The sequence below is a fragment of the Meles meles genome, chromosome 2 (genome assembly GCF_922984935.1).
Source record: "Meles meles chromosome 2, mMelMel3.1 paternal haplotype, whole genome shotgun sequence".
Classification (NCBI taxonomy): Eukaryota; Metazoa; Chordata; class Mammalia; order Carnivora; family Mustelidae; genus Meles; species Meles meles.
Genome location: NC_060067.1, coordinates 57,655,366 through 57,668,014, shown reverse-complemented (window position 1 = coordinate 57,668,014; position 12,649 = coordinate 57,655,366). Strand labels below are relative to the sequence as shown.

At 48.2% G+C, this 12,649-nt stretch overlaps 1 protein-coding gene across 7 annotated transcripts in view; it reads right to left on the bottom strand.

The window, feature by feature from the left end:
* The window catches only part of PROM1 (prominin 1), a 111,209-nt gene extending 99,021 nt beyond the window's left edge, over positions 1-12,188 (bottom strand). The window contains exons 1-5 of one of the 7 annotated variants that reach the window (XM_045997233.1): positions 11,766-12,188; positions 10,947-11,087; positions 10,477-10,542; positions 8,354-8,441; positions 4,973-5,422 (exon numbers count right to left, since the gene is read on the bottom strand). In XM_045997233.1, coding sequence (XP_045853189.1) covers positions 4,973-5,192 — 220 coding nt within the window. In that variant the 5' untranslated portion in view covers positions 5,193-5,422; positions 8,354-8,441; positions 10,477-10,542; positions 10,947-11,087; positions 11,766-12,188. Of the gene's footprint in view, positions 1-4,972; positions 5,423-8,353; positions 8,442-10,476; positions 10,543-10,946; positions 11,088-11,409; positions 11,666-11,765 lie in introns of those variants that run through there. The other 6 variants (XM_045997232.1, XM_045997234.1, XM_045997229.1 and 3 more) reach the window with 6 other exon arrangements.
* Positions 12,189-12,649: the final 461 nt, after the last annotated feature.

Genomic DNA, 12,649 nt, shown 5'->3' with positions numbered 1-12,649 from the left:
GGCCCTGGAATGAGACCCAGTCCCTGGTGGCTAGGCACCACGAGGTAACTGGGAGTCATGACGATAAACTCCTTTTTGACTCTCTCAGTTAACAGGTTTATGTTACCTGCAAGGAAGGGAACTCCCACTTATTACAACATCCTGCCCAGATCTCAGACTCAGCAGAGGACAAGCTTCACTCTTCCCTCCTCCCACCTGCCACTCACCCAGCTCTGCTATGGCACCACCAAAATCAGATTAACCCAGAACGCTGTTAGAAACAGGTCAATCAGCCTAAAAATCTCATTTAAAAATACACCCAAAACAGAGCAGAGAATAATTTTAGAGACTTTCTATAAAAATAAAATAAAAGCAGCGCTCCAATAGACTAACTCTGATCTGGGTCATGATTCACGCCAAATTCATCATAAGACACATGAAATTGAAAAGGCACTGTTCGCCATCCACGCCAGATAATCTATAACACACACTCTCAGTGTGCAAAATTATCATTTTTTTATAGCCATCCGTAGATATTTTGACAGCACTGTGGTAAAGTAAAAGCCACAAGGTATGTTGTGAAATAAATGAGCCACAAGGTATACTGAGAAATAACTCGTCCTGGAGACAGAGGTTTCTCAATCTCCCCCTGGCTCGCTGTGTGCCTTGAACATGTTCTCTTGTTCTGACTTAGCTTTCCTGTCTGTGAAGGGGGATATAATAAATAGAAATAAGACCTTCATTTACCACCATCATCTACCTGCCAAAGTTCTTGGGGGATTCGAGGGAGCTAACAACAAAGAATGCCTTACGGCAGATACCGGGGATAGTGGGAAAGAACACAGAAGAAGAAGAATGAGAGTCTGTCAGATGAGGAGTGAAGACCATGCGGTAGACTAGCACTGCCCCTAAGCCCTGCCTTCTAGAACCGGTTCTGGGACTGTGGGGCTTGCGGGAAGACACAGCCTGCTGAACTTCGAAAGTAATGGAATGGCTTCTTCCACAGTAACTCCTAGATTATTCCTGATGGAGCAGCAGCAAGGATATTTCAGTGATCCCTCCTAGAGACATCTTTTTCTCATGCCCCTTTTTGGCACCAGTCTTGGTGTCAAATTTGGTCAATTCTTCCTCTCAAATAATATTACCAGCAGCTACATTTATTGAGGATTTTTATCTGTGCTTTTCAGACTTGGTTTTAAACATAGGTTTTACATACATCATCTCATTTAAGCCTCACAGATAAAAGCTACAAAGTGAGTTATAATTATAGTCATATTACATCTATGAGAGCAGAGGCTCTGAAAATTAACTTGACCAAGATCACCCAGCAGGTAATAGACAAGAATTAGGATTTGAACCAAAGTCCTTTGAAATGAAAGCCATGAAATTGATCCTGCCTCTGTTTCCCCCATTACCTTAGCCTTGTGCTGAGTTAGTCCGTTATTATCTCCCTCTGGACCACTGCAGAACACTCTTCCTCCCTATGACCTCTCTCACCAGCTGCTATCAGATTCTTTTTCCAAAACCCAATTCCCCTTCTGCCTTGGCTCCCAGCCCCGACCAGATAAACCACAGAAAAGCAGGCACTCTCAATAAATGATTGCCAAATGAATGAAATTTTTGCTTATGCTGCCTTAGCTTCCTTCCCTCTACAGAACTTGCCAGCTTATCAGTCAGGGTCTGACCCTTAACAGATTTATTCCATAATACCTACCTCATGGGTCCACCCTGAATCACTCTCTCATCCACTCCCTAGGGCATATGGTTCCCTGTGCCAGGAACACCCTTCTCTCAACTCCTCTAGTCATCCTGACATCATCACCCTTTTAAAGTTGAATGAATGGACAAGCAACTCCTTCTGAACGTAAGCCATCATTCTCTTCTCAGTGAGACTAAGCAGGGGACTCGGCATCCCTCTCTCTGCTCAACAGGGAGCCTGCTTCCTCCTCTCTCTCTTCCTGCCTCTCTGCCTACTTGTGATCTCTGTCAAGTAAATAAATAAAATCTTAAAAAAAAAAAAAAAAGATGCCCTCTTGCAGCTTCAGACCAGGGGCAGGTGTTTATGAAACACCCACACCAGGTTCTCGAGCATTTTCTGCTGTGGTATATAGTTACCTGTCTTTCTGGTCTGATCTAACCTGATCCTTTCCTCTGTCCAGGAAGGTAAATAGACTTTTGTGTACACTCCCAGCTAAACAAGACCATTCCATCTTGGATTTATAAGGATACAAGACGGGCTCACTTTAGGGAGTTACAAATGCAAAACCTTTATATTGTTTGGCTCAGACACAGGATGCAAAGTGGAAAACTTCCCAGTCCAATAGCATGAGAAAAGAGAGGCCAGGATAGAGTGTCCTCCCTTTCTCTTTCACTCCTGCACTGGACCGGGACCCTGGATTCAAAATACTCTACCCTTTCTTTCTTTCTTTTTTTTTTTTTTTAAAAGGTTTTATTTATTTATTTGACAGAAAGAGATAGATCACAAGTAGACAGAGAGGCAGGCAGAGAGAGAGGAGGAAGCAGGTTCCCTGCTGAGCAGAGAGCCCGACGTGGGGCTCGATCTCAGGACCCTGAGATCATGAGCCGAGCCGAAAGCAGAGGCTTTAACCCACTGAGCCACCCAGGTGCCCCCCGCTCTACCCTTTCAAATGAAAGTATATACCGAGGGGATCATTCTCTCTGTGAATATGTTACTTTGTAGAGGACTTGCCATGAAGTCATCTGAATGACTTCAAGGTTAATGTATTAAGTTAGTTAAGCTAATGAGTAGGATTCCATCTCTCTCACTCCTGTCCTCTCTCATTGTTGTTGTTTTTACATCTTCTGTTATGAAGATGTCTGCTTATGATGTGGCATTCATGAAATGCACTGGCCCTGTAGGAAAAACCATGTCTGGTACATGCCCTTTATGTGGCAAAGTACCTATAAGGGACTCTGAGACCATTATGGTATCTAGCAACTGGATGAAACAATTTAAACAATGGGATGGTGGGGGGAAAAATCCAACACTCCAAGATGTCCCCTTTGAAATTCAATATTCTATTCTTTAAGAAACCCAATTCCCCCCACCCCAAGGGGTAATGTGGCTCTGCTCTGGTATACTATTGAGACTTTGGGGAATTTCTTTTTCCAAAGAAATAAGTATTGATGAAGGTCAAGGGACAAGCAGGGCTAACACCCTCAGATTACAGCCGGATTTAAATTCTTCAGACGGCTCCTTCTAGACTAATAATGACGCCAGAGTTCAAAACCTGAGAATGTGTTGGATATAGGATACATTTGACCTGATAATTTGAATGCAAACTTCTAATAAATATGGCTTTCTTTTGTAAAACAAGTGTGAGGAAACCTTCCTCTAAAACCTAGAGGGAGCAAAATAAAGCAACATATGGGAAGAGATTACAGGATAACTAATTACATGATATGCCTTAATGACACATGGATGCTTTACAGTCTTTTTGAAGACGCTGTTATAAATTCATATGAAACAACCGAATTTTATTCCTTTTGCATAAAAAAAATCCAAAGAAACTAAAACTAAAAACACGAGGTATTTGATTATTCAATAATATTTACACCAAGTCTACAAATAAAGGAAGAGAATATAAAGGAAGAGAATAAAGGAAGAGGTACCTATCAAGAATAGTGAGCTTTTATTCCACATTAATAAATGAACTACTTTCTACTTCTGTCTTTTGGATTTCCAAATTTAGTCTTTCAAGCAGGGACATAAACAGTACATAGTGTTTGTTCAGGTTCTCTTCAAAGGCAACAGGGCTCAGAGTGATTTGTTTCATTACACTGAAACTTAAACTAATAAAAAATTGAGAACTACACTTCAAACTGTTTCAATTTTTTAATCTGAAATTAAAATGTAAGAAAATTTTAATATAAATGTATCATAATGAAAATCTATAAACTGTCTATGATATAAACAAGTGTTAAAGTTCACTAAATACCTTCTCTCTCCCTCTCTTTCTGTCTCTCTCTCTCTGTGTGTCTCTCTCTCTCTGTCTCTCTCTCTCTCACACACACACACACACACACACTGACATATAATCCTCTTATGAACAATAGCTGACCAGCTAAAGAAGATGATAAGGATTCCTACAAATTTTATCATTTGTATATTGTAGTAATCAACAATAGCATTCAAATTTTCATAGAACAATCCTAGAATAAATCTAACATGAAGTCAATAAAAATTTAGACTGCCAAACCCTAATAGCAGATACTTCCCACAGACCATTTAAATTTTCATAATCTCGTTCCTGAAAACACACGCCCGCAGACTTCCCAGTACAGGGAGTAGGACAAACAACAATACTCACGAAGGGTAAGGCACCATGCCATTAAAGTTCTGACAAGAGACCATCCCTCTTTTCCTTACACTTAAAGTCTTAGAACTGAAGCAAAGAGTTAGCCAGGTAAACATGGCAGGTCAGGACAGTCATTGTCCTCAGCAATGTGAAATTGTACTTTGTGGTGGGTCAAGGAGGGGTCAGTCTGTGAGTACTGGCCTAGCCACCAGAGGTAATTATTAACCCACCTGAGAAAATTTATTTTTAACCCTAATTTTTACCTTTGGTTTGCATTTGAGAGTAATTCATTGCTCTCACCGGGGGGGGGGGGGGGGGGGGGGGGGGGGAAGAAAGAAAGAAAAAGAAAAAAAAAAAAAAGAGGGAGGGGAAAAAAGATCAAGAATTGGAAAACCAGCATAGCAACATTGTTTGAATTCATTTCTTATAATCACATTCATTAACAACCTATTTAACTTGGCACAAATGTTCCTAACTTCTGTCTCAAAACTTTCTGCTCCTGTGCAATCCAATCACTTTGAATGTTATATTTTAAAATACTGCATATATAAATAAAATACTGAATATAATACATAGTTACTCTATCATGATTAACAAACAATATTCTGTGTGCCCATGTGAGTGTTTCTGGAGACAAACTGCTCCTCCCCACCCCTCCCGCCATGGGCACTTACCTTCAGGGAAAGCATTGGGCTGCACCACGCGGAGGAAGACATGCACCATTTTAAAGAGAACGCCAATGGGCCCAGCTTTGTAAGAGTCTTTGGTCTCATAGTTCGTGGTGGGCAATTCAAATTCCGAGCCATCAGAACCCTTTGTGGATGGCAATGGCCCTAGGGCAGAGGTATCCCAGAACAGCTCCAGCAGCATCAGGAAGCTGAGGAGAAGGGCCATGGCTAGCCAGATCCTGCACGCATGAGGTAGAGCTGGGGGTCTCCGACCTCAGAGGTTCTGGAAGCCTAGAATGAGACAGAAGCGTGTGTTCCTGTGCCAAAGAGGCTCAGCGGCAAGCTCTGGGTGTGCGGAGTCAACTCCCTTCCGTGGCGGGGCTGGCATGCAGCAAAGGCCGTCTGAGAATCTTTTTGTGGATCTGGGTCTGGGTCCGTGGGCTCAAGGCACCATCCCTGGTGGGAGAGAAAGGCAGCACTCAGTTCACACGAGGCCTGTCTGCCCCAGGAACCTCCAGAGAGGAGGTGGCACAGCTTAGAGGTAGAGCATCTGCCTAATCCGCTGCGTGGGAGGCAAAGGCAGAGACTGCTTAGAGCTGCAGGGGCACGAAAGCCAGAAGGCCCCACCCCAGGGTCCAGACGCATAACGCAGACCCTGGTGGGTTTCAGAAACACTCTAAGCTGCAGAGAAGGCTGTTCGGCCTTCGGAAGAGAGACTTACTGAGCACTTACTATGTACCCAACACTGCTGTACGTGGTGGGCCGGCTGGACCCTGTTGAAGGCATTATACCATTTACAGATGAGGAAACCTCTCCACAGAGGACTTCGGGGACTTGCCCCAAGGTCAGGGATGATTAATGGTGGGGTTACAATTCAAACCGGGGAGTTTTCCTTCAGAGCCCCTGCAAGACACCAGCACACCGTTCCTACAGAGCCCTCTCTCTGGGGCTCCTGGCAGGCCTCCAGAGGCCCCAGCCATAGACCAGATGCTTATTTTTTCTCCAGATTGGTGCAGGTGTCCCTGCTTTCTGGAGATACATCTTATCTGATTTTTCTTCTACTCATTTGCTCACTGACCTTATTTCAGACATCTGCCTCTCCACCTCATCCCCAACCCAAACTAGAAGACCTCAAGGGCAGAACCAAGCTGTTTAAGGCTGGGTTACACTGGAATTTACCTTTCTAACATGCTCACCAGGTAATCCTGAAAGAAACCTTTGCCCCCAAGTCACTACCTGGGAATTACAGGTCCCAGGGATGAGAGACAGGGCAGAGGGAGATTCCCCACCACCCTTCCTGAGAGGGAGAAACAGGAATGTGAGAAGCAGCTACCAAGCCAGTGTATAGCTAGGGCAAGAGACCCAGAGGACCTCCAAAGTAGACCCTGTCCCCTTGTGTTTCTAGCCCCAGAACTGAACACAAGACAGGGCAGAGTCGGGGTTCATAAGTACCCCTCAATGTAAAACTGAAAAAGCCAAAATGACTGATTTGCTTATGCCACTGCGTAGAACTAGGTGCATCAGAAAGCAGCATCGGAGAGGAAATGGGATGCTCTGCACCTACTCTATTCTGGAGTCAGGAGCACCCTGATTATATTCTATTTTGTACATGAGATACACACTTAGTAACTTTCAAAATAAGGGCAGGGTGCTCCTAAAACCCACTGTGCAATGGGAGAAAGAGGGTCTTCAAGAAAGTGACACATTGCACAAGGGGCCAGAGGGCCTACAACTTGTATTCCACCAAGCTGTAGAAAGTTCCAGATGAAAGGTGTGAATGCATGAGCTGTTTAAGTGAAGATGTTAATTCATATTTAATCCCTTGGATATTGCCTCATCTTCTAAGTGTTGTCCCACCCCAGTTACTTCTGCACAGAATTTTCAAAAGAATGACCCTAAACTCTCCTTGTCTAATCATGGGCTTCTCAGAGCATTTACAGCTCTCAGTGCCAACCTCGTTAACCCCGAATCAGCTTCCTATCGGCTCTCCATCACACCATGGATACACCAGGACCCTGGTAACTGTTTCCAAAGGGCATTCTCTCTTCCAGGCTTGGCTGCTGCAGCACCCCCTGCTTGGGCTCTGGAGTGCTCTAGCCTTTCACTGGTTCTGGTCAGAAGTCACTCCTGTGTACAGTCAAACACAGGTCTGCTCTGCTCCATCTTCAAATAGTTTCCAGAGAGGATAAATGAGAAAGAAACAAAGCCAGCTAGCCTTTACAAAGCCTCTGTCTGGGAGTCTCCGGGGCTGCAAGGGCAGGAGAGAGAGATGAAAGGTGAGGGTGGGTGTGTTATTCAGGTGGGCCAGGACTACTCTCATTAGACAGGCAGGCAGGCATGCACATGCACACTACACACACCACACACACTAGCACATACCACACACTACACCATACACACTAATACACACCACACACACCCCACACATACACACCCCACACATACCACCATACACACGTACACACACCACACACACTAACACACACCACACACACTATACATAGGTACACCACACACACTAGCATACACCACACATACACACACTACCCACATTAACACATACCACACATACACCACACACTAACACTCACCACACATACACATACCACACATACACACACTAGCACATGCCACACACACTAAACACACTAGCACACATCACACACACTAGCACTCACCAAACACTTACCACACACGCTAGCACATACCACATATACACCAATGCATTAACACACACCATACACACTACACATACATACACCACATACACCACACAAAACACAACAAACATACATATAACACACACTATCAGACATATACACCACACAGATACACTGCACATATACACACCACACATATACATACCACACACACTGACACACTCCACACATAGGCAAAACATATATACGTACAACACACACACTCATATAAATATCATATAAAATACATACAACACATACACACACACAACCTGCTCCCATCTTGTTTTCTGCTAAAGCACAGGCAGGGAGCACAGCAGCTGGAAGGATTAAAGGCTCAGCTGCTAAGAAAAGCTGACTTCTTGGTAATGCCACCATGCCTCAGCCAGCACGAGAGAGATGGCAAGAGGCCTGTGAAGAGCTATGAATAAACAGTTTCAAACTCTCTCTGGGAAAAAGCAGGGGAAGGCAAATCCCAAGTGAAATGCAGCCCCACTCACTGCTGTGAAGCTGAAAGTGTCAATTAAGCTAGGCAGCAGCTAGAGCTACGTGTCCAGATTTCTTCACTTCTTGCTCCAAAGTGTCGGTCCCTCTCACATTTAAAAGTAAATGTTAATACTAAAATCTCACGACTTAGGAAACACTAGATAATACAAGTCAAGGCAGAAGAGAGGTTGTGGGACCTCACCTGTTAACCTCACTGGGTAGCAGGAGCAGCTGGGGCAGCTCCTGGGACTGCCAGCATAAAACCCAAGCCAGTTCTTTGGGACCAGGAGCTGCATAAAATGCATATTTATTTAAAATGCTGGTTATCAGACCTAATTTCTGGGGACCAGGCCCATTAATCTGCATTTGTAACACTCTTGCCGGGTGACTGATTCTCAAGACAACTGAAGTTTGAGAACCAGCACTGGTCCTGAGTACTCACTCACCTAGCTTATTCAGGCCACTTTCCAAAGAAATCTTTGGTTTCTCAAATGCAACTGCAAGACAACAAATGCAAGGAGGAGTGCCCCAAATGCCCTTCTTATAGTGCATTAAACTGATCGATCCCAGCTGCTGTGGGGTGGTCTCTGATTTGCTCATCTCTGTGCCCACCAGAGCCAGGCACACAGTAGGCACTTGATAAAGGGTTGCTGAAATCAAACAGTGAGGGGTAGAGAGAGAACTGACCTGAAGTAATCCTTTTTATCCATTTCAAAATTGTATGGAACATTTATTAGCAGTCCTATAGCCTCTGGAAGGGAGGTGTTGGAGTGTTTGTAGCTATTCCCACAATATAGGCAGCAGATTGTGTCTTTACTGGCTTTGCCCATGGCAGAGCAACCAACCGGTCTACCATTCTGGGGCCATGCCTTCTGCTGTGACCCCCAACTTTGCAGGGCCTTGGGAACTGCTTCCTCAGGGGCTAGCTCCTCACACAAGCACCAGACCAATCAATAAAGGCGATCTCACCATTTTTCTGACTTATAGGGTACAGGTTCCTAGTTTCCATTCCAAATGCATTGAGTTCAAGCTGGGAAAGTAGCCCGAGAATGTGAATTTTGAGCAAATACTTCACATGATTCTGAGCTTGGAGTCCAGAGAATGGCACTTCCACAGCTTAAAAACAAATATAGTGACCATCTAGCTTCATTTCTTCTTCTTTCAAAAGGATCTTTATATTGAATGTTTGTCAGCTGGGATTTTGGGAGTGGGGAATGGACTGCTCAACTTCTGAGCCTCACCTTTGTGAGTCTTGTGGGCAGAACTCCTGTATTTTATTGTGAGGACAGCCGAGGTGCCCAAACTGTGGTCTGGGGGGTGCCTCAAACCCACCAAGCAGATGCTTATTCCTGGGCTTGTCGATGAGGGGCACACTCAAGCAGAGGTAGTCTCTAACTCATTCTAGCAATGATGGTACAGTGCCAGCAGCCATAGCCAGAGTCTTGCGGTGGTAGCCGTGGCCACACACCAGATGAGGGTCCTGTTGCATGTCCTGCATGAGCTCCTGAGCTTGGCTGGCCAGCCTTCCTGTCACTACCTAATACCCAGGCCTTTTTCTGCTAAAATTACCCAGAGTTGGCTTCTATCATTTGTATCAAACCATCCTGACCCTTAACAAATCTGAGATAGCTCTTGGTCCCCTGCAAAACCTTTATCCTTCATATTTTAAACAATGCCAATAAGATAATACTTGGTTTAAAGTCTTATTCCTTTGACTTGTCCTTTGATGCACTGTTTACTTCCCTGTGCTGGAATGCACAGAATAGTCCGGTGTGGAAATCATAAGGAAGTTCATTTAAAAAAAATTATGGGAACATATCAAGGAAGCAAAACGAAACTGAAGGACGTTGCTGAAGTGACAAGAGGCCACACGTTTGTCCCAGTCATTAGCCCAGTGACTTGAGCAGTTGCTTATATTCTCCCTGCTTTCCTTTGCTTATCTGTAAAGTGGGGTTTTGAGTATCGCTGGAGAGTTAGACAGGAGTAGGTACAGCACCAGGCAGACAGCTGGCAGTCAATAAAGGGCCTGAACCGCCTGCCATTGCCAGCATCAGTCCTCTACGCTCCACCGTGGCCCTGGGCTCACCTTGACAGGACAGCTCCAGAGGATACTCGCAAAAAAAGGAAGAAAGAAAAAGTAGTAACTTCACACAGTGTGAATCCACTGAGATTCCCATACTCGTTTTGAGCCACAAAAAAAACAGCAACCGGGTAAGGTTCAACCCAACATACAATGGCAGATGTTTGAGTCCCCAGTGGGGCGTTCAAGAACGACACCCCCCCACCCCCCCCTACCCCCCCCCCACCCCCCCGCGCATCATTCACCTGTGTGTCTTAACGAAGGTCAGCCGCTGCCCACAGGCACCGTGGAAAACCTTTCTGGATCAGAGCCTGGGCGGGAGAGAGGTCAGCAGCCGCCTGGGGTTACAGGCTCAACCTGTTGCTGCAGGAAGCTTGGGGCACCGGCTTTCCCCAGCCTTTCCCTCCCACCCACCGCCAGGCCGGGCTCCTTCCTGCCCTCTCTCCCTCCTCCGTAGGAGGCTCTCCCGGGCTTCGGGACACAAAAGAAAGGGCGGCTGGGCGGGCGCGGGAAGCGAGGAGACTCGAGGAATCCGCCGCCGCCTGGGGGAGGGGGTTGCCGGAGTAACTTGGCTGCGCCGGGACGCCCGCGCGGGATCCCCGCCACCACCCCCGGAGGCTGCATCGGGGTCGCCAAGGGAGAAGGGGGACCGGAGCGGTGTGCCACCCCCTCGAATCCCCTCCCCCTCTCGGAGCGGTCTTTCAGGGAAACAGACCTGGGGCCCCCGCCTCTCCCGCACCTCGAAGCTTCTTCCTCTCTGTCCACGCTTTCCTTTGTTGTTCCAGCCGGCGCCGAACTGGCGAGGTGCGTCCAAGGCACTCAGCTCTCCACCCGGCAATTACCGTAGGTCCCCTAACTGTGCACATAAGGGGGTGGAGGCTGCGTCAAACCAGAGGTTAGTGCGCTCTCCCATAGACGTGGGGACACTGCCTCCAGTGGCCCCCCCGGACCACCCTCCTGCTATGGTCTAGTGCACCGCGTACTCCATTTGGAAAACCAGGGAGGAGGTGACCCCTTTACATCCCTGGCAGGGGCGGCTCAGTGCCTCGTGTCCCCGGGGCACCCCCAGCACTCCCCTCCCCGCAGAACAGTTCTCAAGCCCCTGACGAGTCTCCCCCTCTCAGAGAGTGAGCCCGCGGCTTCGGGGGTCCCGGTCTCGCTTGCTTGTGTCCTGGTACCTGGCGAGCCACAGCCACCGGTTCCCCTCCTGTGGCTGAAAAAAAGACCCACCGCGCAGACACCAGGCAGCCGGCAAAGTTTGCGCGCGTCCGCGCTCTGCCCGGAACTCCCGCTGGCGGGTCGCCCGGACCACCTCGCCCACTTTGCAGTCCCCTGGCTCCCGGGCAGCTCTCGGGGCTCGTACTACCTGCCCTGGGGTCAGGGGACGGGGCGCGGAGGGCCGGGAGGAGAGGGGCACAGAGCGAGCCCCTCCGTTCCCGATTTCCCGCCCCCAGCCTTCTAAGGCGGGTGCGCTTCGGCCCCCGCAGTCTCCGCTGACACCCGCAGGCTCCGGGATGAAGAAGCAGCTACTCACCGTGCGCCGGGTCCAGCTCCCGTTTCGGCCCCCGCTGCAGCTCGCCCTCCTCTTGCTACGGCATTCGCCCAACTCGTCCGGCTCATGAATGATTTATGAGCCGCTTCGGGGACCACCGGGACGGCTTCCGGAGAGGCCGCCTGCAGGCCCGCGGGCGGGCCAGCCCCCGGGACGCGGCGGGCCGGGAAAGGCGCCGGCCCTGGAGGCGCGAGCGAGGCCCGCCCAGGGTGCCCGCGGGGACCTGTTGCGGCCTCCCCTGCACCCGGGCCGGGACTTGCAGACGGAGCCTCCGGAATGGCAATGCTACTTAAGCCAACTCACCCCCAGCCGGAAAGCTGAGCGCACGGCCAAGGTGCCTGCCCGGGACCCGGTCTGTATTTTAAAGAAAGCTAAGCCAGGGGTTCTGGATGCGCTCCCGACTGGACCGGCAAGGCAGCTTCCCGGCGACGCCCGGAGGTATCCACCCGGCCTGGGCTGCATGTATTTCCTGAGGCTGGAGTCCGGCTCACGCCAGCACGCCCTTCTTACAGCACCCGAGTCTCCCTCACTTAGGCAGAGCCCTCTACTTGGAATGCCGTTCCCCTTCTAAAAACTCCCCCTCTCTCTGGTTCCAACCCAGACAGGCCTTGGTAGACCACCCCACCCCCTCACCCCAGCTGCTTTAGAGCTTCTATTGCCGGGTCCCAAGAGACTTATTCTTTTCTAATTTACCCAAACAAAACCAAACCCAAATAATTTGGTTCCTTTGTATATTATGTACCAATCACGATGCTCGTGGCCGGAGCTGTAAAACCTACAGAAATCAATCCTTTCCTCCACATATACGTACAGGCATCCACTGTAGATGGAAGCACAATGCGCTTTATTTGGTTCAGATGTGGGCC